This window comes from Callorhinus ursinus, unplaced genomic scaffold, assembly GCF_003265705.2.
Source record: "Callorhinus ursinus isolate GAN/ISIS: 27379988/994484 unplaced genomic scaffold, GSC_fseal_2.0 scaffold11, whole genome shotgun sequence".
Taxonomy (NCBI): Eukaryota; Metazoa; Chordata; class Mammalia; order Carnivora; family Otariidae; genus Callorhinus; species Callorhinus ursinus.
In genome coordinates this window covers 1,650,139-1,675,879 of record NW_027397073.1, presented here as the reverse complement: position 1 = coordinate 1,675,879, position 25,741 = coordinate 1,650,139, and the positions used below count along the sequence as shown (strand labels likewise).

General features: G+C 40.5%; 1 protein-coding gene across 16 annotated transcripts in view; it reads left to right on the top strand.

The window, feature by feature from the left end:
* Nucleotides 1-25,741, top strand: part of ZNF236 (zinc finger protein 236) — a 104,467-nt gene that overhangs the window by 31,473 nt on the left and 47,253 nt on the right. For all 16 annotated transcript variants that reach the window (XR_012379947.1, XM_073898008.1, XM_073898014.1 and 13 more), the window contains 4 exons: nt 929-1,132; nt 2,017-2,245; nt 14,341-14,613; nt 16,102-16,305. Coding sequence is in view for 15 of the 16 variants with exons in the window: in XM_073898008.1 (XP_073754109.1) it covers nt 929-1,132; nt 2,017-2,245; nt 14,341-14,613; nt 16,102-16,305 (910 nt within the window). In the remaining variant the exon portion in view is untranslated. The remainder of the gene's footprint in view (nt 1-928; nt 1,133-2,016; nt 2,246-14,340; nt 14,614-16,101; nt 16,306-25,741) is intronic.

Below are 25,741 nucleotides of genomic sequence, written 5' to 3'. Positions count from 1 at the left end.
CTGTGAAACTAAATTGTGTAAAATCGGATGACACTCGCTCCCACGCTTGTGTTCGGGTTCTGGTGGGAGTCTTGAGCCCTGCCTAGGTCTGTTACCTCTTTCCTCTCGCAGCTGGTAGGGAGCGGCTGAGTCTGAGCGCGGGGCAGCGCACCATGTGTTAGCACTCGTGAGCTGGCTTGTTGGTGGTTTGTGCTGTCAGCATCTGCCTCCACCAGCATGGAAACTCGTTAGTGCTTGGTTCCTGGGCTTTATGTTCGCATTTACGGTTTGTGTTTTGTTCTCTTTTCTCAAAATATTGGCAGCTCAGGATGGTTCCTCACCTAACTCCTGATCAGGAATCCCCACGCGTTAGGCCAACCCTGTGTTGTACGTCCTGGATCCACCTTCATGCATCACACAGAATGCTGGGTCTGACTGCCACTGTCTTTTCCACGTGGCGTTTCAGGCTCCTGCGTGTCTGGGCAGTCAGAGCGCTCTCTCCTTGGATGTTCTTGGCTCTGGCTTTCCTGAGCATTTATGCCTCTAGTGCCCCTCTTTTCCAGAAATTTCCTGAATTATCTTGGCCACAGTGGTTTCTTCTCTCTTATTTTCTTTATTTTGTAACGCTTTTGTTTCTGTATTTTACTGGACAGGCGCGAAGGTGGGGCCTGCGAGCTTACACCCCCACCTTGAGCTGATCTTCTCCCTGTCACTCAGGAAACCTTTGAAACGTGTAGTGGGACAGTTCGTTCAATATGTTCCTTTAAGAGCCCATATTGTGCCTAACATAAAAATCAGTGAGGCGTTTTATTTAAAATTTGTGTTTGGGATATTGTTAGATTTTAATGCTCCTAAGGAAGATGTGCCTATTCCTTTTTTTTTTTTTTTTGAGAGAAGTACAAATTAACATACTTCTTACATTTTCAATGACAATGCTGCTGCGTTTCAGGCCACGCTGTTTCAGACGTTACCTCTCCAGCCGACGGAAGTCCATGTCACGTCTGCGTCGAGCCAGCAGAATTCCCAGGCCGTGACCGATGTCATCCAGCAGCTGCTGGAGCTCTCAGAGCCGGGGCCGGCGGAGTCCAGCCAGCCCCCACAGCCTGGCCAGCAGCTCAGCATCACCGTGGGCATCAACCAGGACATTTTGCAGGTGAGGCGTACCTTCTTGCTCTCGTCTGTGCTTGTCCGAGACCGGGTACCGTTACTGAAAAATAAATAGGCAGGACTTGTCCAAATAAAGGAATCATCATTAAATATGCGTCCTTATTGAAAACATTCTGTTGGAACAAAATATGCTTATGGGCAGTGCAGAATTCTAAATGATTAATCTATAAATTTAAAAAAAGGTTTAAAACTTAATTTTCTCTCTAAGCGATTTACTTGAGAAGAATAGGCCTTTCACAACTTTCTTATATCTCCTGTAACTATTGGGGAGAGTCAGGCCACCTCTCTTAGCAGCTTGTGAACGGGCCACGCCCCTGTGGGAGAGGAGGAGAAGGAAGTGGGGCAGAGCACGCTTTTCTGATTTCCCTACGCCGGTCCAGCCTTAGCCTCAGATCTTTCATTTACAAACAGATCTGGCCTGCCTTCTCCTCCCGATTTAGTGACCAGTTGTGAAAACTAACCTGTCACCTACGTGTACCTTTGGGGTGACCAGTTGGTATAAAGAATCTCGGGGTGCATGACAGCCAAGGTCTTAAGGGTGAACCCACTGTAACTTAACACAGTGATTCCCAGATGGTTTAGAGATAACCAGAGAGGTCTCAGGTAAAATTTCTAAATGTCAAATTAATTAATTCCAAGTCCTTTTAATTTAGCATACCGTATTTTGGGTGGAGGTGAGCTGTTAGTTTTCAGAAGGGACATTTCAGCTTCAAAGAGTTGTATAAATGATGGTTGGCAGTGCAGATTTTTATAGCTAGTAGGGCAGAATTAGGGTTCTGTGGGCAAAGCCTTATTGCATCTCTGTAATTGATTTTGGCAGGCAGATTTGGGCCTCCCACCTCCTAACCTGTTAGTTCTGTTCTGTCTCAGCAAGCCTTAGAAAACAGTGGGCTGTCTTCAATTCCAGCTGCAGCACACGCTCACGACACCAGCCACACCAGGATGCCCTCGGCTCAGGTTCAGAATCCGGATGCTCCTCACGCTTCGAGTGAGCAGACCCACTCCACAGAGGCAGAGCAGGAAAAAGAACAAGAAAGCCCAGAGAAGTTGGATAAAAAAGAAAAAAAAATTATGAAGAAGAAGTCACCATTTCTACCTGGTAATTTTAATACGCTTTAAGGTTTACGCGTTTTGGAGGGCATATTGCATATTTTTTCTTTTGAGGGCGACGTGGTTGCTGAATGTTCTGATAGTATCAACCTATTTGTTTGATATGTAAAAAAAACCTCGACCGTCGTAAACTTTGGGCTGCCTTTCTCCCTGTGATCAGTGTCTCCTCCTGACAGTCCTCCAGGCTCATTGCTGGGTCGTTCTGGCCACTTTTGTCCCTTCCTTTGCCACCGCACTGCCGTCTCCTGACTTGTAAGTGCGGCTCCTGGCGGACCCTCAGCCGTTTCCCCTGCGCTCCCCTCCAGCTCCGTGGTGTCTGGGCTGTTGAGCTCTCCATCACCTGCCCCGCGTGCACGGCCAGGCCCTGCCCTGGACTTGGGGATGCAAGCTGACGTCACAGGGAGGCCGGGCTCCCACAGTGTCCGAACAGGCACGCGTCTCAAGGATCGTCCTTCCCACGGGCTTTCTGTGCCGGAGTGTCTTCCTTCTCCCCTTGTCTCCCCCGGTCTTGGAGAGCCCCTGTGGTCTTAGAATGAGGGCAGCACCTAGAGGAGACTCTGGGCCCTGCCCTTCCACTTCTTGGTGCTCGCTGCACTTGGAATGTTTCTGACCCTCCTGTGCACCACGTATGGCCGAGTACATTCTCTTCGTCTGTGAATACCCCACGGGCCTCTTGCACGGGGCCAGGCATCACTACATCTTTCCCAAATGAAATCAGTTTCTGTGTTTGGGGCATGAGCGTTTCTCTAGAAATGTTTTCTAAGTGACTGACTATACCGCTTCTCCCAGGTGTCTTGGGGAGCAAATGCTTTCTTGCTGCAAAGCCTGGGATGATGACCCCTCTCATCTCTGTGAACACTTCTTCTGAGCATGTCTCTTCTCAGTGTTGACATGTGCTTGTGAGGTCCTTGTTCCTGCCCCCAGAACATGGCCCTTCTGCTCCCCTTTTCCCCTTGATCTGCCCCCTCATCCCCGAGTGAAACATGGGATGATGGAATCAAAGCGGTTTATCATCCAGAGAGGAAAGAAGGGGAAAAGCATCCTTTCCACATGTTTTTATTCGCGATATGAAGCCTTCTAGGGTTAGAGGTTAGGGGCTAGGGGTTAGGGTTAGGGGTTAGGGGTTAAGGTTAGGGGATAGGGTTAGGGTTAGGGGTTAGGTTAGGGTTAGGCACGCTCCATCCTGGTCTGCTGCACTTTGTCTCCTGTCCTGAGCATAGATGGTGGTTTCAAAACCGGGTTACCGTTAACATACACATGATTTTAATATGGACTATTCTGATTGTAGAGTTTGCGGAGGTTATGTCCGTTTATTTTTGAAATGCCTGAAGAAATTAAATACATGCACAGACTACTGAGCAAGTTGATGCAATTCTAGTGAATTTTAGACAAATGTGATCCTCAGTACAAGTTGAGAGCCAGCATTTTTTTTCCTTAGTCGTCCCTCACTTGTGATAGAATTACTGGGGATGCGTTTCTGTAGTAAGATACTTCTTCTGATTAAAGCTTTTCAGGGAGCAGGACATGTTTAATGTAGTGACTATTTCTGGAAGTAGCTGTGCAAAAGGGGAGTTGAGGGCCGTTTGGCGCCCCGAGGAGACCGTGAACATAAGCTCTTCTTAGAAGCTTTGAATTCACCTTAATCTCATGTCCCAAGTTGCTCACACTGTGCCATTTAAGCTGTCACTATTCGGCTTCCGTAGTTTAGTGTGAGAAGGTTTTAGTCGAATTTGTTTTGTTATTTTTAGAGATATATTGTGTATTAATTCAAAATTTAACAAATGCTTTTATATTTATCGTATAACTTGTGACATATAAATCATTATTAAAACTTCACAAAGTTTGAAATTTATTGCAGTAAAATATTGGCTTTCTAGAAATCCCAAGGAAAGGTGTTTTGGAAAGATGGTGACTTACTCCTTGAAGGATGACAATGGTATAGCTATTCTGTGTGGAACTCTTTCTTAAGGCCACAGAGATTTTACCTTTTTAGGCCAGAGTATGACTGGGAAAACGTAGCCCGAGCTTGACTCCTGTTCTGTGCAGTGATAGGCCGGCATCCCCGTGGCCTGCTGCTGGGCATGGGCTCCAGGCTGCCGTCCGTGGGCTTTAGTTCATCGGCCTTGGAAGCGATGTTGATTGCCCCTTTAGTGTTGGTTCTAGGTCTCTGTACCAGCTCTCCTCCTGCTTTCTTACTCTGCTGCTGGGGACCTGTAAGTGCCTAGGGCTCTGATAAATCATGACCTTAATCGTTGCAAAAGAATTAAGTATGAACTCATTCTTGGTAAGGACCTTTGCAACCCTTGTACTTTTTCTAAAACTAAAGTGCATGAACAGGTTTGGACTTTTATACCTACTTTGACTAATTCAAGAGACTGATATTTTCTTTCCATTTTTGCTTTGCTTTCTCTTTAGAGGGTCTATATTGTGAATAAAGAAGGTTTCTGTATTCATAGTTCAGATAAATTACTTGTTATTTTGTATTATTTTATGCTTTTATATAATACAGTCTAGAAAACCTTAAAAAGACTATTATTCATTTGGGTATAGTTGGATTAAGTTTGAAAATTCCATAATTTATCTCATTTGTGTACAATTCTTTGATAGAGTTTATGAGGTTTTCTTTAGGTTTGTTTTGAATTGTCATTTATAATTAAATATAAATACTATTTTTACTTAAGGCCTTTAATTTTTTTTTAGTGGTAGTCTGGTTTGGAGCTGAGTACGCATTAGTGGTAAATATAACACACTGCCGTATGAAGTATTAGGAAGGACAGCTAGCTCCAAGGTGTTTGTGGTGCGGCACAGGGTCAGTGCGTGGGCAACGCACAGCAGAGACAATGGTGAGAGGCCATAGAGGCATACTGTTAGTTAAAGATGTGCGCTGAGTTTGAGATAGGAGAAGTCGGTGGGCCACAGTGAGAAAGTAAGAGCTTCACTGAGTTGGGGGGACAAGAACCAAGTACTCATGGGAACGGAGGGAAGCACATGAATGTTGAGTGAGAGTCCCATGAGGCAGGAGAGCATTCTGCTCCAAGGATCACTGTAACAGTTTCATTTTGTGTGTTTTTCTGTATTAACAGTTATTTAAGAAATTCCTAGCATTAAATTCTGTTGATATATATAACTAACATTTTATGCAGATCGAACGTTTAGATAAGGGTGTATTTGGTTGTAGTCACACACATAGAAAACACCACCCACAGGTTACAAGAGCACAACTGAAGGATCCCCTGTAACCCGTTTGAGACTTTGGAGGGGCCTGAAAGGTCATTTACTGTCTCCACAGAGATCCTGTCTTTTTCTACTGATTTGTTGAAGTTCTGTATATAGTCTAGATTTTATTTCTTTGTCATTTATGTGTTTCAAATACCTTTTCCAGAAATAGCTTCTCTTTTCACTCTCGTTAGGATGTCTTTTGATGAATAGGTGAATAGAAATTTGTACTTTTAATGCAGTTGTCTTGATGGTATAACTGTTTTGTATGAAAATCTTTCTGAAAGGTCAGAAAGATTTTATCTTCTTAGACCAGAGTGTGATCTTCATAACTTAGCCTTTTCTTGATGATTTAGAGTCATCATTATGAATTTCATTATTGTTCAGTGCTATGGTTGCCTTTCTGTTTCTATTTCTTCAGTCTTTCTATTTATAGTTTGTGTGTTCTGTGTTTCATGTAAGAAATTTCTCCTTACCTACATTGAATTCTCCTGTATTTGTTTTTTTTTTTAACTAAGTGATAGGACTTGAACTCACGACCCTGAGATCAAGACCTGAGCTGCGTTCAAGAGTCGGACACTTAACCGACTGAGCCATCCAGGTGCCCCTGAATTCTCCCATGTGTTCTAACAAAAGTATTAGAACTTTTCTTTTCACATTTAATTCATTAATTTTTTTGGACTTTATTTTTACGTCTAAGAGGTGGGATTGAAATCTTTATTCCCGTGTGGTAACTAGTTGTCAAGCACCATGTATTAGAAAATCTGTCTCTTCTCTGATATGTGATACCAGGTTTGTTAGGGATCTCGTTTCTGTCTCTGTGTGTGTCTAAGCTCTGGGTTTTCAGTTGTGCTGCGCTCTTCTGTTTGTCTATGTGGAGATCGATACACTGTCTCCATTATTTAAAATAGCTCTTAAAATCTGTAAGGTGGGTCTTTATTTTTCATTCTCTTTTGTATTATCTTGGTCTTTGATTTGACAAAATTAGTATCTTTAACCAACTGAGCCACCCAGGCGCCCGACGAAATTGGTATCTTTAAAATACAGTGTTTTTTTATGTCCCTGAACGTATTTCTCTTTCTATTGGTGTCTTTTGTTACATAAAGCTCTTGCAAGTCTTCTCAGATTTATTCTTTTACCTTATCCTTTTGTCACTGTAAACTATTTTTATGTTGCAGTTTTTGTTATAGGTATGTAGAAAGATAATTGGCTTTTGTATATTGATTATGAATCCAGCAACCAATTAACTTCTATTATTAATTGTAGCACTTTGGACATTATGTTGGATTTTCCATGCAGATACTATATTGTGTATAAATAATGACACTTTTCCTCTTCTTGGTACATTGGCTTGGACTTATGCCACAGTGTTGTGTAGAGGTGTGGAGAGTGGTCCGCTTCCATCTTAACTTTGAACGGGGGATGGTTTTAATGTTTCACAGTTGAATTTGGCTTTTTATTCTTGGCTTTTCATAGAACCTCTCAGATTTGGGAGGCTGCCTTCCACTGCTGGTTTACCAAGGAGGTTTTTTTGTTTTCTTCCTTATGTTGAATATTATCAAATGCCTTTTCTTTCTCTTTTGTTAGGATCATATGTTTTTCTATTTTAATCTCTGAGGTGGTAAATCACAGTAATTGATTGGAAGCAAACCATGTCTTCCATCTGGGCCTCCATGTTGCTCTAGTTTCTCTCTCTTTCCCTTCCCTCTTCTTTTCCTGTATTTTTTCTTTATGACACATTTTTGAATTTGCTTGGCCAGTATTCTTTTTCTCAATTTCACTTAATAAAATACACTTTTTTATTAAAAAATGGATAACACCAGTTACTTACTTTTAAATCAGTTAAATTATAAAACCATTGTTTTATAGAATGTATACTGGTGTTAAAATAATTTAAAGAAACGCTATCTAGAAAATATTACTTTTGGTTATTATGTTCCCCTCATACTTCTATAGCATTTTTATATGCAACAATTTGAGTTGGCATGTAAGCAACTTCTCTTGTCACTTATCTGTATTTGGGGAGAATCAAGCCCATTTTATAAAAAGTCATCATGCGTATCCTGCAGGAAGCTCAAAGCAGGTTTAAAAAGATCTGTGTGAATGGCACAGAAAAATTCCTTTTTTATAAATCATTAACTGAGCTCCCTGGCACGCATAGGGAGAACAGCTGTGACAGAGGGACACCTTTGAGTCATTTTAAAGAACTTTAGCGTCAGGCTTCTGGAGCGCTTTCCAAAACTGATGAATTATTTCTGAAGCTACCTGGGAGGGTAGGTGTTCCTTTTGAAGACCCAACACTTTGAGCTCCCTTCCAGGGTCACTGCACCTGCAGGTGAAGCCTGCACTGCGTGCGTCTGTCCGGTCAGAGGTGCGTTCTGAAGGTGTGGGAACCACGCAGGGGTGCTGTACATAGGAGCAAAATCAGCAGACCCCACTGGTCCATCTTTGCCTCCCTGGAGCTGTACCAGCTTTGAGCGGGTGATAGAGTGCATTCTCTGTGCAGTAGGGTCTGGATATTGGACTGTTCCTCGGTAACGTCTTCTGCACCTTGCCTGCTCTGACTTCAGCTCATTCCACCGACTGTTTGCGGGAAGGCGAGGTAACTCCTCTCTGAAGCAGCAGGCTGGCTGTTTGTCCACAGAGCAGCACTCCAGAATTGCATGAAGCAGGGGCAGGACCATATGTAGTATCAACAAGGAGTCCTGTGCCTTACCTTTGCTTGCAATCGGGTTGATAAAGGGCATCAACTGCTATCGAGCAATAGTTTCGGAGAACTCGGATCTCCGCCAAGAAGAACGAACGTGGGCATTACCCAAGTTCCCGTCCTATCTCGGAGCAGTGGCTCTTGAAACGCTGTCTGAGAAGGGAGCGCCGTAAGATGCTGGAAGAGCTTCTGGAAACCTGTAGAGAGCCATATTGCCACCCTCACTTGCCTAAAGCGTGTAGGGCACCTCCCTCCCCCCCGCGCGCGCTCAGCGTCCAACTGAGGCTCAGCCGTAGAAGCCAGTGTAACTCTGGGGAGACTGGAGTGTGCCCAGCGGTGACGTCAGCTGTCTCGTATTCTCTACAGACGTGGCTTCACCTTCACCCTCGTTTCCAAACTCAGTTCATCAGTAGTCAGTTTTTCCTAACAGCCGGCACGATGGCCTCTGTTAGCTTTTGCTGCTCCCAGAGCACTGTAGGCAGTTTCAAAAGGCGAAATAATCCTGAAAAACCCGTAATGTTAGAGGAGATGCCATCACCGTCATGAGTTGGGAGCCTTGACCTGACACCAACATCCCTTGTTGCAGTACCTTCTGTTGTCTCTGCCCATTCTTCATTTAGTCCAGCCAGCTACCAGTGCCGCCCCATTCCATTTCCGGTTTAGAGAAGTCAACAGCATGCTCCCGATCAGTGCTGAAAAACGCAGGCGACTGTGGGACTCGATACCACAATTCTGCTGGGCTCATTTGTCAACAGAGTCTCTTGGTTTGTGTATGATTTCAAGTGAGTGGTCACTTGGCTTTTCCTGTACACGATTTGTTGGCCTATGGCCCATCTGCCCCATCACTGGCTGTGCAGGGGACACCCACTTGAAGGTGCTGACATGTGACTGAGTGCGCACACTGATGGATGTGTAAGATGTGGTAGCATGATTCCTCCAGTTTGGAATGCACGGTTCCCGCAGCGAGCTCTCGTTCAAGTATTCCTGCAGCCTCTTCTGCTCTGTGCATCACACCATGACCCACCAGCTGAGTCCGTGGCCTTGAGGATTCAGGGGTGCAGACCTCCTCCTCAGGGCTTCTGTCCACTGCTGACGGAATGCCAACAACAACCACAACCAGACTTGGGCCATGTAGTGAAATATTCTGTGACAGGGAGTAAAGGGAGACTTGGGCTGCTTTACTTCATTCGAAGGTCTCTCTCTTTGGAGATGCAGCATCTGAACCTGAATCCCAGGATATGAGCATCTCCCTGATTAGTTGCTGTTGAACAGGAGTTAGGTCTGAGTATTTATATTTAACTTGAGGTTTTGCTGCTTGAAAGCAGGACAACTTTCTATGACTCTCCCCTCTTCCCTGGGCTGGAGCTTCTGCATGCACCTGCGGCATCTGGGGAAATCTTTAGTTGCTGGGAATCAGCCAGGACCCTGTTTCTGGTGTCTGAGCCAGCACTTGGATGTGGCCCCAGGAGAGCCTTCCTCTCCATCCCTACCGCTGAACTTAGAGTTCTCTGAGCACAGTGGGTGCCCTCTGGTCCCACTGAACAGTCCACAGCTGTCTTCCTGTCACTCAGTCCTGCCTCCCACCTGCAGGGCCGGGTCCCTGTCCCGTTGTCACCCCATTCTCCACCACGGCCACAGTTGGCGCTGAGGACGGAGCTGGCTGCGTTCCCGGTAGCTGCTCTCGTGTGGAGCCTGGTTGAAGAACGCGGAGGACGCGTCTTGGATACATTTGTTTTCCTTCTGCTGCAGATCTTCCGCGGCGCGAAGGTTTCCCGGCATCTTACCCTGTCCGCCCCAAGCTGGACTCTTGCTCGTCCGCACCTGACATCTCGTGCTCTGGCCGTTGTGAACTTGACGTTTCCGGAACTTCATACCTGGCTTTTGCTTCTTCTTTGCCTGGTAGTCCAGGCCCTGCTGTCTTTCCAATGCAGACTTTTGTTTTTTGGTTAAGATTTTATTTATTTATTTATTTAGTAATTTCTTCACCTAATGTGGGGCTCAAACTCACAACCCTGAGATCAAGAGTTGCATGCTCTTCCAACTGAGCCATCCAGGTGCCCCTCGAATGCAGGCGTTTTTGAGTGTTCTTACCCTGTGGGACGAATCCACACGGTCTTGGCCCATGTACACGAATGCAGGTTCCTGTCTCAGCACATGTGTAGCTCTGTCTGCATACCTGAGGCCCTTCAAGGGCAGGAGTCTGCCTGCAGTGGCACCTGGGGCACAGTAAATGCTCTCCTTGAAGCAGAGCCAGAGGACAGATGTTTGTGAGAAAATTATACTCAGACTCTGGAATTAAAGACTTCAGTATGTGCCCTGACTTTTCCATTAACTGGCGCCTGACCTTGGGCAAGTTAGCTAACCTTTAAAATGTCAGCTTTAGGGGCTCCTGGTTGGCTCAGACAGTGGAACCTGTGACTCTTGATCTCGGGATTGTGAGCTCAAGCCCCACGTTGGATGTAGAGATGACTTAAAAATAAAATCTTTTAACAAAATAAAATGTCAGCTTTGTCATCTTTGAAATGGGGCAGTGACAGAATAAATGGGAGAGAATCGAATGAGAAAATCCATGCAAGCCATTCGAATAGTGCCTGATACATGGTAACTGCTTGAGGGAACACGTATATTTTAAAATTATTTTTTTAAATAGGTGTAACTGGCTCATGTCACATAATTCAAAAGATCTAAAACGGTGTGTCGTGAACAACCCCCTGTTCATCTTTGTCCTCCATGTACCCCTAGGGCCTGGGCAGCTCGTGGCCTCTCTGTGGTTTTTAAATGAGCAAGGGCATGTTACTATATATTGTGTATCTATTGGTGTTTAGCAGGATGGGGGGCATACAGTATATGTATATATTTTTTGCAGTTTACTTTTTTGCTACCTGGTACCTTCTTTTACGAAATGTCTGGGGATTATTCCCTTGTATGGATAAATAATTATTTAGGTTATTTGCAGGCTTTTGCTAATACAAACAATAATAAATTTATATAAAATCCCTTTGAGTCTAAATACTTTAGTGTGTATTTCCTAAGGCCAAGATATACTATCTTCGATAATCATAGGACAGTCATCAACATCAGGGTGTTAAAATTGATCCAGTCCACAGATCTTATGCAGATTTCATTATTTGTATCACTAATGTGCTTGATAAAAAGGAAAAAAAAATCGTGCGTACTTAAGAAGTTGTGGTGAATATTGCTGATTTTCCTCCTGTGCAGTTGTGTCCGTCTGTGTTCCTGGCAGCACTGTGTGGAGCGCCTGTTTGCTCAGAGCCTTTTGAACAGGTTCTTGTCCATATCTAGGGATCCCTTTTACTCATCGATAGGTTAAAAATGGTTTCTTACTGTAGTTTTAATTTCATTTCTCTTAAAAGAAGTCAAAGGCTGAGCAGCTTTTCATGTTAAAGAGCCACCTGCATTATTCTGTTTGGCTGACTCTTGACTTTTATTTGCTGTAATATATTAAGGATGACAGTATTTTGAGAGCATATATTCTCTTCTAATTTGTCTTTTTGAGTTAAAAGGGAGAAGTGTTTTGTACTTCCATAGCCAAATTTGTCCATGTTCCGCGGGTTTTGGACTTGTATGATACTTAGACTTTGACAACTGACGTTATGGAGAGTAACCTCTCTTATCTAGCACTTTCCTGCTTTCATATTTTAAACTAAACCTTTGACTCAGTTTTATTTTTTATTTGCAGACAGACACCCCTCTGTCCAAACACCATGCCACCATACCATTCTTTCTACCCACAGCTCTCTATGGGTCTTGTCTGGACTGTGCTCTGGGCATGAATCTTTTTATTCATGTGTTCTGGTAGCTCTGACGTATGCCTTTGTGACTAGCAGGCCTAGTCCTCCCCAGTTACCCTGTTTTCAAAGTGTATTTTTGACGATTGTCACATACTTACTTTTTCATGTGTACTTTAGAATTGTCTGCTAGAGTTCCAGAGCCCTAGTTTTTAAAAAAATCCTATTGGTATTTGTAAATAAGTGATTTAACCAGTGAGAATTGATGTCTTTATAACTTTTAGTCTTTGTACCAAGAATAGGGTGTGTATTTCCATTTATTCAGATCTTTATATTTTTTTCATATTTTAATAGTAGTTTAAAACTTTCTTCTGGATTTTGTTAGATATGGATGATGTTGATTTCCAGGTATTAAAATGTGGGCCTCTTTCTTAGTTTTAGGTTTTTAAAGGCATATAATCATATCATTTGTAAATAATGATTTTACCTTTTCCTTATAGTTTATACTGTATATTTCTATATCTTATCCAATTTCATTGGCTTGTATCACTAGAATACAGTAAATTCAATGCAGTGATAGTGGACTTTTTCCTGATTGTAATAGGACTGATTTTATTATTTTCCTATTCAGTCAGATGTTGTATTGAGATATGTTTATTCAGCTCCTCCTGTTTTTAGACAGTTTTTTAAAAGTTAAAACTAGATGTTAAATTTTAGTAATTGCCTTTTCATCTTGAAGATGATTCTAATATACGTTTTTACTTTTAAATTTATTAATATGTTGGACGAGAAAGGCAGTTGCCCAGCACCAGGGAGATTTGCTGTGTAGGAATGCAGATCTGGTTTTCCAGATCTTTCAATTTGTCAAAGGGTCGAATATCTGGATTTAATTTTTTTTCTAATAGTATGTGGTCCAAACAAAACATATGTGGGCCACCTTTGGAGACATCTGCAGGGCTGCTAGTCTAATTTCTGTTCCAGTCCATTCCCAGAAATAATTAGAGCCTGATGACAGTTTTATGTTAGGTCATCGTGGGCAATTAAAGATAAAGTTTTCATTTTTGCCCGGAAAAAACCTGATGGGGTGGGAATTTCCCAAGTTTAGCTAATAGGTACTATAGTTCCCCCACCTTTTTATACCTTGCTTTTCTGATTTGTCATAAGACCATTAGATAATTATTACACTTTTATGACTTAATTTTTATCTATTGGTATTACACGGTCTTAAATTTCAGACTTCAGTAATATGAACAAGATCACCATAAAATAAATGTCTTTCTCTCCTTTTTAAAGCCACTTCCCTTATTTCCTACTTTTTTCCCTGTGGTTTGTCCTGGTTTCCATTGTGTGACTGTTTTCTAAAAAAATACCCTTTTTAATTCTTTTACCTAACCTCATTTCCTATGTTAATTAGTCTTGAAAAGAGCATTGTATTCAGGAAAACACATTTTCTTTCCTTATAGATTCACTTAACATAAGGAAAATTCCTTGCATTTACTAATATTAGAGAAGCAAATAAAAGATTTTCCCCCAGTAAAGCTATGTCTGTACAGACACAGTTAAATAAACAGTTAATATTTTCTGATGAATTTCATTAACTTGGCCCAAATCTGTGTAATTTCAACTGGGTTGTTTACGTCATTGTAGATGTCTATTTAACTACAGATGAGTAAATCGAATAAAAAATTATGAAAGATAAAAAGTGATCCTGCTGAATTTTGTTTTTAAAATTTTTGTAATTTAGAAATCATTTATTATATTTCCATAAATTAGGCTTGTGATTTTTGTTCTCGATAGGAATAGTTTTAAACCTGATTGAAAGTGGAATAATAATATTTAAAGTTACAAAAGAATCTTTTACATTTGATCATGAACTAGTATATATCATACGTACTGTTTCTTTGTCGTAACTATTTGAGTGCCTTTTTACAGCATGAAAATTCACCATCTCCTAATTATTTGCATGTGTATTACATTTTATTCCATGACATCAGATAGATTCAAACAATGCTTATTCCACCTTCTTTCCTTCTCTTAGTATTCTTTGAGTTAATTTTGGGGTCATTTGCTCACATTGCTTTTATTCACATTTACAGTGGACTGAGTTTGGCCTCCAGCTATTGATGTATATTACCTGTCCACTTAGTGCTCTTACCTCTCACAGGCTATGATTTGTGTTCTCATGGGACTGTCCAGATTTTCTGCAAGATTAAATCATAGTCTTCAATAATTTCAGTGATCATGGAAATGTCAACTTTTTTCATAATTGATCATCTATCTTCTGCTGTGGCAAAACGTATATAGCTTTTTATAGGTACGGTATATTGTTTTAATCTAACCCTAGAAAGACATTCAAGTGCCTTCATATTTGGTATCATAGCTGGGCTGTTGGTGTTCTTCATTTGGCTGCAGGTTCAATCCGCGAGGAGAATGGCGTTCGGTGGCATGTGTGTCCCTACTGCACGAAGGAGTTCCGGAAGCCTAGTGACCTGGTGCGCCACATCCGCATTCACACCCACGAGAAGCCCTTCAAGTGTCCGCAGTGTTTCCGGGCCTTCGCCGTGAAGAGCACCCTGACCGCTCACATCAAAACACACTCGGGCATTAAGGCCTTCAAGTGCCAGTACTGCATGAAGAGCTTTTCCACCTCGGGGAGCCTCAAAGTGCACATCCGCTTGCACACAGGTGCCACGGGGGCCCTCCGGGGACATGGGGTCACAAGGTCTGCGGACAGTAGTGGAACACTTTGAGGGCTCGTGTTTCTTTCTTTGCCTAAGTATTTATGATTACCTTCTAGAGGCGAGGCTCCGGGTGTGTGTTTACCAGTGAAGAGAGAGCCGATGGGACTTTGATTCTCAGGGAGCTGATGGCTTAATGAGGGAGGCAGGAAGCAGTACTGCTTAGGGAAGAGCCGAGAGATGGTGCTCGTGGGCAGCCACACTTGGAGGTAGAGGAGGCGGGCCTTTCGATGGAAGAGACGCCTCAGGTGGGGCATTTGTGCCGAGGCCTTGGGCAGCGAGGGAAAACCTAACACCTACTCTACCTTTCGGATATTTTGTAATCAGTATTAAGGCATGAAAACGTTCATATTTAGGCAGTAATTTTGTAATAGTTTTATTTATTTATTTATTTATTTTTAAAGATTTTATTTATTTATTTGAGAGAGAGAGAGAGAGAGAGAGAGAGCGAGCACATGAGGGGGGGGGAGGGTCAGAGGGAGAAGCAGACTCCCCGCTGAGCAGGGAGCCCGATGTGGGACTCGATCCCGGGACTCCAGGATCATGACCTGAGCCGAAGGCAGTTGCTTAACCAACTGAGCCACCCAGGCGTCCTTGTAATAGTTTTATTGAGATATAATTCACAGATCATAAAATTTACTCTTCAAGTGAATTCGGAATTCACTTTGTTCAGAAATTGTGCAACCCACCCAACTATCTATTTTCGACATTTTTATCGCCCCTCCCCCGTGGAAGAAACCCCATACCCATTAGCAGTAACCTCACCTATGAACCTGGGGTTCCTGGGCCGAGCTGACCATGTGGATGAGGGTTTGAAAACGCTAAAGTGTGTCAGATTTGTTATATGCCATTCTTAGGACTCTCCAGTTTCATTTATCAATGAAACTGTAAGTGAAGGAAATTTCCTTCAGGAAAGCGAATTGATAGTGGAGAATCGTTAAGAGGAAATTATTAACTGTCGTTGTCATCATCATCAGCAGCATTACATACAACTAATAACAACTACTGTTCACTGCTTGTTTGCTAAATGCTCAGAGCTGCTAAGTGCTATTTCGACCTGAGTGTGTTCGCTCCTGGCAACCAGCCTGGAGGCAGGCACTGTTATTCCAGTTCGCAGACGATGGTTTGAGAGGGAGAGCAGTCTCACACACTCTAGTATTCTTAAGGACTGCATATTTAAATATTTTAAGGTTTAAATATTTTACAATGCAAAATTAACAAGTGTTCTTTTTTACTTAAAATGCTCTTATTGCATCTAAATATGCACTGTCTGCAAACAAGGGAAAAAAAGTTGAATTTATAATATCCCTGAAATTATAAGCATGAAATGATGAATATTCAAATCAGTATTAAAATACTGGAATTTTGTGTTGGCATTAGTTGTTGAGATGTGTTTTCTTGAAATAATTCTACAGTATCTTTTTATTTTTATCAGGGGTCAGACCTTTTGCTTGTCCTCACTGTGACAAAAAGTTTCGAACCTCAGGCCATAGGAAGACTCACATTGCTTCTCACTTTAAACACACGGAATTAAGAAAGATGAGGCACCAGCGCAAACCGGCAAAGGTTCGAGTCGGCAAGGCCAACGTTCCGGTCCCCGATATTCCTTTGCAGGAGCCGATTCTCATAACTGACGTAGGTAAGATTCCCTTCCCCTTTGTACCGTACAAGGATCATATAAATATTATGGCCTACATAGTTGTAAGCGTGGTGTTAATGAAGTTTTTGTTTGGCATTTTTGCTTTATGGCCTAGAATGTTCCACAATCAAAATGAAAATCCTAGTTCTGTCTAAACTGCTCAAATTGCGTTCTTGGTTAAGGAAAAAATGATGTATACAGGTGAAGGTATTAGTATGTAAGTTCTCATTGAAGAAAAATTTCTGCCTCAGTAGAACTATCAAAGTGGACAAGTGTTCTTTATGTGAAATACAGAGTGCCTTTTATTATTTTTATATTAAGATCTCTGTGTAGTATGTAACAGATTATTGTATGGCTGCTTTAATCTTTGGACTTGAAAAATTGCCAGCTTTTAAGGTTTTTTTTTTTTTTAGGCTCAGTGTTATAATCAAGGTAAAGTACGACTTTGTTAAAAGAAAACACTGCTTATGAGAATCTTCAGAAAAATGTTTTTGTAAGTGCTAAACAAAATTAAAGAAACTTCATTAAATTCTGTGCTAAAACTTTTATTTTTGTGCAGTTCCTGTATTTCATTATGTCTTAGGCAAGATAATCCAGTCTATGAACAAACTTAACATTAAAGTATAACTGAATAAATTAAGGTTAAATGGTATAAAGGGAGATATTTTAGATTAATATAAATTATAATCTGCTAATAAGATGATCAACAACCATGAATATTTAGGAGCATCGCATAAAATATATAAACCAAGAACAAGTAGAAGAAAAGAGAAATATTCAAATTCTATAGTATCGTGAAAGATCCTCAAGTAGATCGATTTAACTAAACAGTGAAACTAAAAGAGAATTTGAAGTACACATATAAAAAGGATTATTTTATAGCTTTATGGAATCTTTTACTCTATAGTATGTACTCTTTTAAATATACATGAAATAAAAAGTTGATCAAATCCTAGGATATAGAAGAACTTTAAATTTTCCAAAGTAGACATTGTGCAGGACACAATCTTTGATTATAGTTCAGTGAAAGCGTAATAGAACATAGGTGAATGTGTTAGTTATAGTTCAAATAGCTAACACATTTGAAAATTTAACTGACGTGGACCTTTTCTAGAATAATGTACTTACCGTAATTGACTATAGAAGAAGTGGAAAACTCCAAAACAGACAGCAAGTAGAAGGTCATCCTCCCCAAAGTATCGTTCTCTGATGATTTTATGTCTAAGATCTACTAGGCTTCCAAGGAACTATGATTCTTAGGGGTATTAGTTGTTCAAAGCCAAGAAACTGATCAAAGCTCCCATGGGTGGTTAGAATACTTTGATGCCCTTGTCCACTTTTTGGTAGCTCACAAAGCAAAGCAGCAGACAGTTTTACTTAATGTGTGTTTAATCTTTACTATAAACTGTAGGTTCTCAATGGTTTGTGCTATACCTGAAATGCAGAAAAATCTCTGAAAGTCAGGACCAATTCAACATTTATTTAGTGGCCCTAGAATTATCCTTCATGCTTGAGAGTTACCTTCAAATTACCAGTTTTTTTCAGTTTGCCATTAATCAAATTAAACACCTGTGGGTTTCTTGACTCAAAGTTTGTAAGCCCTTAGTTGAGTTAAACTACAGTCCTAATACTCCAGACATTTTCCAAGGTTCAAATGGGGTACATTTTACTTGTTGATTTCACAGATGCTTGTGAATCAAAACTTGGACCTAATTAGTGGGAGCAGAACTCTCCTTTGGTCTAGGCTGAATGAGGTACATGAGGAAAATGATTCATAGTGTGGCTTCACATTGTAAAATGTAAAATATTGTAAATATTTATTTTCATGCTTAACTTCGTTATTATTTGTATTTGTGTCTGTCTCTTTCAGACTCTGAGCTCCTTGGGGTACTATATAAAAGACGTGACTTTAATAACCTTTGGGGGACAGATTTTGATAAAAACATGACAGGGTTTTTAGCATAGATAAGTTACAATTATTTGACTTCATTGGGAGATGAGCTGTTCTAGTTCAGCCTAGTTACTTAAAACACAGTATGTCATTTAGACTAAGACTGTCACTTAGGAAAGTATTAAAATGCATTAAAACGACTAAATCATTTAGTCTGTGTATTAAGGAAGCACTGTTGGTGGTATTGTACCATATGGTCATAAAAACTTTTAGAGCTGTATAGGAACTTAAAAATAGTCATTCCAAAACCTCTCTGTATTCCTCATTTGTAGGTTATACAACTAGTTTGTACTCATGGTAGAACTAGAATCTGGATCTTCTGATTTCTAGACCAGAGTTGTGTTCAGTAAAATTCACTTCCTCTGCATACCCATTACCATTGAATGCCCAGGCACAGAAGTGTGGAAGAGCACAATATGAATTTCAGGTAGTCATTGTATCTTGGTGTCAAGCACCAGTAATTTATTTTCCCAAGCACCAGTAATTTTTACTGAACTTGAATATTGTGAAATTTATTGCATGTTAGGGATTGTATTTCACTAGACATGCTGTCTTATACTCTAGATGTTTTTTCTTCTAATTCAAGAGCTAAATTTTAAATACAGTTATGTGCAGACTGCGGAGGTATTGGAGTCAAGGTGATCATAATATTCAGAGGGAATTCATTATTACCATCATAAAAACCTGAGAGAGTTCATTACCACCAGATCTTCTTACAAGAAATGCTAAAGGGATTTCTTGGAGTGGAAGTAAAAGAACAATAATTAACACCATAAAACATTAAAAAGTAGCATAAATCTCATTGGTAGTGGTAAATATGCAATCATAGATTCTGCAATATGGTAATAGTGGTGCACTTTACTTACAACTCTTGTTTAAAAGTTTAAAAAAAAGAGAAGATAGTAAAAATAACCATAACTACAATAATCTGTTGTTACATAGTATAAAAAATATAAATTGTAACAGCAATAACCTAAAATGTGAGAGGGAGAAGAAGTAAAAGTGTAAAATTTATTAATTCTGTTGAAGTTATTATCTGTTTAAAATAGGGTGTTACAAGTTTAAGGTAGTCTATGTAAGCCTCATGGTGACCATAAGGGAAAATCTATAGTAATTGCACAAAAGAGCATGATAAAGAAATTAAAACATATTGATACCAAAAGGCATCAAAGCACAAAAAAGACAGCAGAATAAGAAACAAGGAACATTGGATCCAGAAAACAATTAACAAAATGGCATTAGTAAGTTCTTATCAATAATTACTTTAAATGTAAGTGGATTAAATCCTCAAAGGACGTAGAATTTCTGAGTGTATAGCAGAACAAGACCCAGTGATATGCTGCCTACAAGAGGCTCATGTTAGCTTCGAAAAGATACACATAGTCTGAAAGTGAAGGGATAGAAAAAGACATTTCAAGCAGATGGTAACCAAAAAAGGCAGGGGTAGTTATACTTGCATCAGACAAAATAGACTTCCTTCCTTCCTTCCTTCCTTCCTTCCTTCCTTCCTTCCTTCCTTCCTTCCTTCCATTTTTAATTTTTTTAGACAAAATAGACTTTAAAGTGGAAATGATGAAAAAAAAGACAAAGGAGGTCATTATATAATGATAAAGGGGTCAATACATCAAGAAGATATAACAGTTGTAAATATTTGTGCATCCAACATGGGAGTACCTAAATATATAAAGCAGAAACTAACAGCTAAAAGGAGAAATAAACAGTAACACAGTAATCATTGAGGACACTAATACCCCACTCTCAACAATGAACAGATCATTCAGATGGAGAACAATAAGGAAACAGCAGAATTGAACAACACTATAAACCAAATGGACCTCACAGGCATATACAGAACATTCTAACTAACAACAGCAGAATACATATTATTCTCAAGCACACATTAGACATTTTCTAGATTAGATCATATGTTAGACTACAAAAAAAGTCTTAGCAAATTCATAATAGTCAAAAGTCTCCCAACATAGAAAAGCCCAGGACCAGATGCATTCACTAGTGAATTTTACTGAACATTAAAGAAGAATTAACATCAGCCTTTCTCAAACTCTTCTAAAAAACTCAAGGAGGAAAGAACATTCCCAAACTCATTTTACAAGCCCAGCGTTATCATCATACCAAAACCAGGAAAGGACACTACTAAAAAAGAAAACTACAAGCCAATATCCCTGATGAACATAAATGCAGAAATTCTCTATAAAATGCTGCTAAACCAAATTCAGCAGCACATTAAAAGAATCATTCACCATAATTAGGTGGGATTTATCACAGGGATGCAAGGATGGTTCAACATATGCAAATCAATCAATGTGGTATGTTAAATTAACAGAATGAAAGAAAAAATTCATATGATCCCAATAGATGCAGAGAAAGCATCTGACAGAATTCGACATGTATTCATGATAAAAAATGTGAACAAATTAGGCAAAGAAGGAACATATCTCAACATAATAAAGGCCGTATATGACAAGACTACTGCTAACAATATACTCGATGGTGAAAGGGTAACGGCTTTTCCTCTAAGATCAAAACAAGGCAAGGGTGCCCATTCTCACCACTCCTATTCAACACAGTGCTGGAAGTCCTAACTAGAGCATTAGCATCAAAAACAGTAAAATACTTAGGAAAAATTTAACAAAGGAGGTAAAAAATCTGTACCTGAAAACTAAAAGACATTGATGAAAGAAGTTGAAGAAGACACAAATCAATGGAAAAGTATCCCATGTTCATGAACTGGAAGAATTAACAATGTTAAAATGTCAATACTGTCAAAGCCACCTATGGATTCAGTGCAATCCTATCAAGATTCCACGGGTGTTTTTTACAGAAGTAGAAAAAGCACTCCTAAAATTGTTACGGAACCATAAAGAACCTGAATAGCCATGGAAATCATGAGAAAGAACGAAGCAGGAGACATCATGCTTCCTGATTTCAAGCTATACTGTAAAGCTGTCATCATTGATACAGTGTGTTACTGGCATCAAAACAAAGAGAACAATGGAATAAAATTGGGAGTCTGGACATAAACCCAAGCATATATGGTTAACTAATATTTGACAAGGGAGCCAGGAACACTCAATGGAGAAAAGACAACCTCTTCAGCAAATGGTACAGATTATTCACACGTAGAAGAATGAAACTAGACCCTTATTTCACACCACTTACACAAGTTAACTCAAAATGGATTAAAGACTTAAATTTAAGACTTAAAACCATAAAAGTTCTAGAAGAAAACATAGGAACAAAGCTTCTTGATGTAGGTCTTGTTAATGATGTTTTGGATATGACATCTAAAGCACCAGCAACAAAATAAAAAAATAAGTGGGACTAAAACTAAAAGTTTGTGCACAGCAACAAGAAACCATCAATAATGTGGAAAGACAGCCTATGGAATGGAAAAAAAAATTGCAGTCAATGTATCTGATAGTGTTAATATCCAAAATATATAAAGAACTCATACAACTCAATGGCAAAAAAGAAAAAAAAAAACCCAAACCAATAAATAAATTAAAAAAAAATTAAAAAGTGGGTAAACTACCTGAATAGACCTTTCTCCAAAGAAGATTGTCAATAGGCCGACAGGTACATGAGAAGATGCTCCACATCTCTGGTCAGTAGGGAATGCAAATTAGAACCAGAGTGAGATGTCATCTCCTAGCCATTGGAATGGCCACTATCAAAAAGACAAGAGGTGATGGATGTTGACGTGCACTGTTGGTGGGGTTGTTAATAGGTATAACTGCAATGGAAAACAGTATAGAGTATCCTCAAAAAATTAAAAATAAAACTACCATGTGGTCCAGCAATTCCACTTGTGGGAATATATCCAAAGGAAATGAAAACGCTAACTCAGAAAGATAACCACACCCCTGTGTTCACAGCAGAATCATTTACAGTAGCCAAGAGATGAAAACAACCTATCGGTGAATGAATGGGTAAAGAAATTTTGGAATATTATTCATCCGTAAAAAATGAGGCAGTCCTACCATTTGCAGCAACATGGACGGACCTGGAAGCCATTTTGCTAAGTGCAACAAGTCAGGCAGGAAGACAGATATTGTCTGATCTCACTTCTGTGTGCAATCTAGAAAGAAGCAAAACAGAATGAAACTCATAGAGCAATAGGTCAGACGTGTAGTTGCCAGAAGCGGGGAGGAGGCGGGGGAATTGGAGGGAGGGGGTCGAGAGGTACAGCTTCCAGCTGAAGATAAATGAGCGCTAGAGGTGGGATGTGCGCCATGGTGACTCAGCTGTGTGATGCTCAGGAAGAGTTCTGCAGAGAGTAAATCCTGAGAAATCCCCATCACAAGGAGAATGTTTTCTGTTTTCCTCCTTTCTTTTCCTTTAATTGTATCTTTACAAGAAGGTGGGTGTTAGCTGAGTCTACTGTGGTAACCATGTCTGTAGACACAACTCAGACCATCCTGCTGTATGCCTTAAACTTCCACAGTGAGGTGCGCCGATTATTTCTCAGTAAAACTGGGGGAAACGAGACATAAGGAAGGGATTCTATTCTGTAGTTGCTTCTCGATTTTCAAATCACAGACTGATATATATATATCATTAGAAATATATATATATATCTCTTTAGAAATCACTGTTTTCCCCTATATATCACTCTCTGCGTGTGTGTGTGTGTGTATCACTGTTTTTTCATCTTTGTGTAGCATAGATATTTGAAATACTTTTCTCTGAAAGTGAGCCAGGCTTTGGTTATCCATTATTTTAAACCTCAGGGCTGTAATGATTGATTGTCCCAAGTTTATATTCATGTTTTAGTTATATCAATATTAGAGCATTTATCTTGCTTTTTTTTTAAAGATTTTATTTATTTATTTATTTATTTGACAGAGAGAGAGAGAGCGAGAGAGGGAACACAAGCAGGGGGAGTGGGAGAGGGAGAAGCAGGCTCCCTGCTGAGCAGGGAGCCCGATGCGGGGCTCGATCCCAGGACCCTGGGACCATGACCTGAGCCGAAGGCAGACGCTTAACGACTGAGCCACTCAGGCGCCCCCATCTTGCTTTTTTTTTTTTTTTAACACATTTGTCTAATCTCATATATTAAATTTATTTTATGTTATGTATGATACATAATGTGTGTTATGTTTGTCATCATTTTGTTTTTTTGTTGTATTTGCGTTTTCTTACTATTTACAATATGAGAAAGCTCTTCTAAGACTTAAATATATTTTCCCCACACACTAACAAGATAAAGCTTTCTCCTCTGTTATCATGGAAGGAATTTAGAAAGTTTTTTAAAAAATATTTTATGTATGTATGTATTTATTTAGAGTGAGAGAGGGGAGGGGCAGAGGGGGAGAGAGAGAGAATCTCAAGCAGATTCCATGCTGAGTGCAGAGCCCGATGCGGGGCTTGATCTTAGGACCCTGAAATCATTGATCTGAGCCAAAACCAGGAATTAGAATTAACCTACTGAGCCTCCCAGTGCCCTGGAATTTTAGGAAGTTTTAAGGACATTTCCAGTTTGTTTTTGAGACACAGAATTCATCAAGTAGAATTTATTCATGCCTTTCTTTGAGATTAGTAGTCTCCTTAAAATAATATATGTATATATGTATACATATACGGACTGATGATCTAGTAGAAATGACATATTATCACTAAGTCCTTAGGACATTTATGTATGTTTAGTTCACCCTTCATTTTTTTTCTTCAAAGATTGAGACCTTGTAATTAGCCTAACTGTGTAACAGAACTTTGTTAAATTACTAGAAGCGAAAAAGCATCTGAAAAATGAGGTCTGTTATTTTACTGCCTTAATAGCTCAAAGTAGGGGACCCCTGCCCCCGCCACCCACTTGTAAAGGGCTCTGAATCATTGAGGGATCTGTTTGTAAATACATATGCGTGGACACCATCCTCGAGCTTGTAATTCCTTGGCTAGGGGGGAAATCACTAAGGTAAACAGTTGTGTAGACAAGATTCTTTATGGCAACATTGTGGCACTGTACAGTTAGAAGCACTAGAAATATTCATCAAAACCCTATGAAGTGAACTGGATACACTGGTCCAGTGGAATTCCTAGCAGACATCAGAAGGATGATGAGGATGATGTCCCATGTACTGACTTGGAAAGACAGTAAATGTATGTATACGAAGTATAACCAGAACAGTGTGTATGTTTGATCCCACTTGTGTTTGTATATAACAAACTCTTGTGTTAGAATACACACAACTGTTAATTATGATTATCTCTGAGTGCAGGTTCTTTTGTTTTTCTTTTTATGAGCTTCCTAATTATTTGAGAAGGGGCCAGAGCAATTGTAGGCTGCCCGAGAGTTGGAAACGGGGCCCCGGCTCATGGAGCTACAGGCAGGATTGGGAAGGAAGTGATGGCAGATTGGGAGGCCCGAGCCAGTCCGGGCGCAAGGCCAGGTCTCCTCAACTCAGAGCAGAAGCTGTCACTAGAAATGAGCGTACCAGCTTCAGGGGACTCACTGTTGACCGTAGACTCACTGTTACGGAAAACAAATGAGGAACTAGACATTCTGTGAAGTGGTTTGTGATGGAGAACGTAGGTTCCAGAAGCCACAGGAGAAAGAGTTGTGTGCTTGGGGGGTTGCTGCAGAGGTGGGTGGCTGGAGGGGGACCCTGTGTAGAGTAGGCATGTCACAGCGTGTGCCTCCGAAGGGCTGGGAGCTGGGAAGCCTGGTGCAGACGGCCCGTGTGAAGGCTCTTGGCCAGATTCTGGCGTCCGGCCACTCAGCGAAGGCCGGGCGGGTGTCGTGGGCCGGCAGTACGGTGTCGTCTCACGGCGCGAGATGGGGCGCAGGCGACTGCTTGTACTGAAACCACGCAGGCTTGCCGGCTCCTGAGCTTTGTGTCTGCAGTGCGGGGCTCTAGGAGGACGTTCACCTGCAATTCTGCCTTCATTAACGGATTTCAGGTCTGACCCGGTGGTAGGCTTTGAACAGCTTCTCCGCACCCCTCTTTGTGAGGCATATTCTTTTTTGGTAGACAAAATGGCAAAAGCAATAGTTGGTTTTCTTATTTGTGAAGTGTCTTACTTTCTCCCCCAATAAAAGAGATAGAAGACAACCACTGGAGGATTTTACTTTTTCAAAATGACTCTGTGAATTTTGTTTATTTTACTTACTTCCAGAAATTTATGTAATTTGTATAACTAGTTGCTTAAAATTATTTCACTTTCTATATTTTTCTTTCTCATTGCTTTTTAATGTATATATTATCTAGTAAAGTACATAAAATTAATTTATCACATTTGTATATTTGTACAGTTCATTTTAGTTGTGGGGTGAGCTTTAAAATTTTTTTATTGATGTTTTTCTTAGAAATCATTCATTCCAGGGGCACCTGGGTGACTCATTTGAGCATCCGAGCCTTGGTTTCAGCTCAGGTCATGATGTCAGGGTCCTGGGATCGAGCCCCAAGTCAGGCTCCACGCTCTGTGGAGTCTGCTTGACATTCTCTCTCTCCCTCTGCCCCTCCT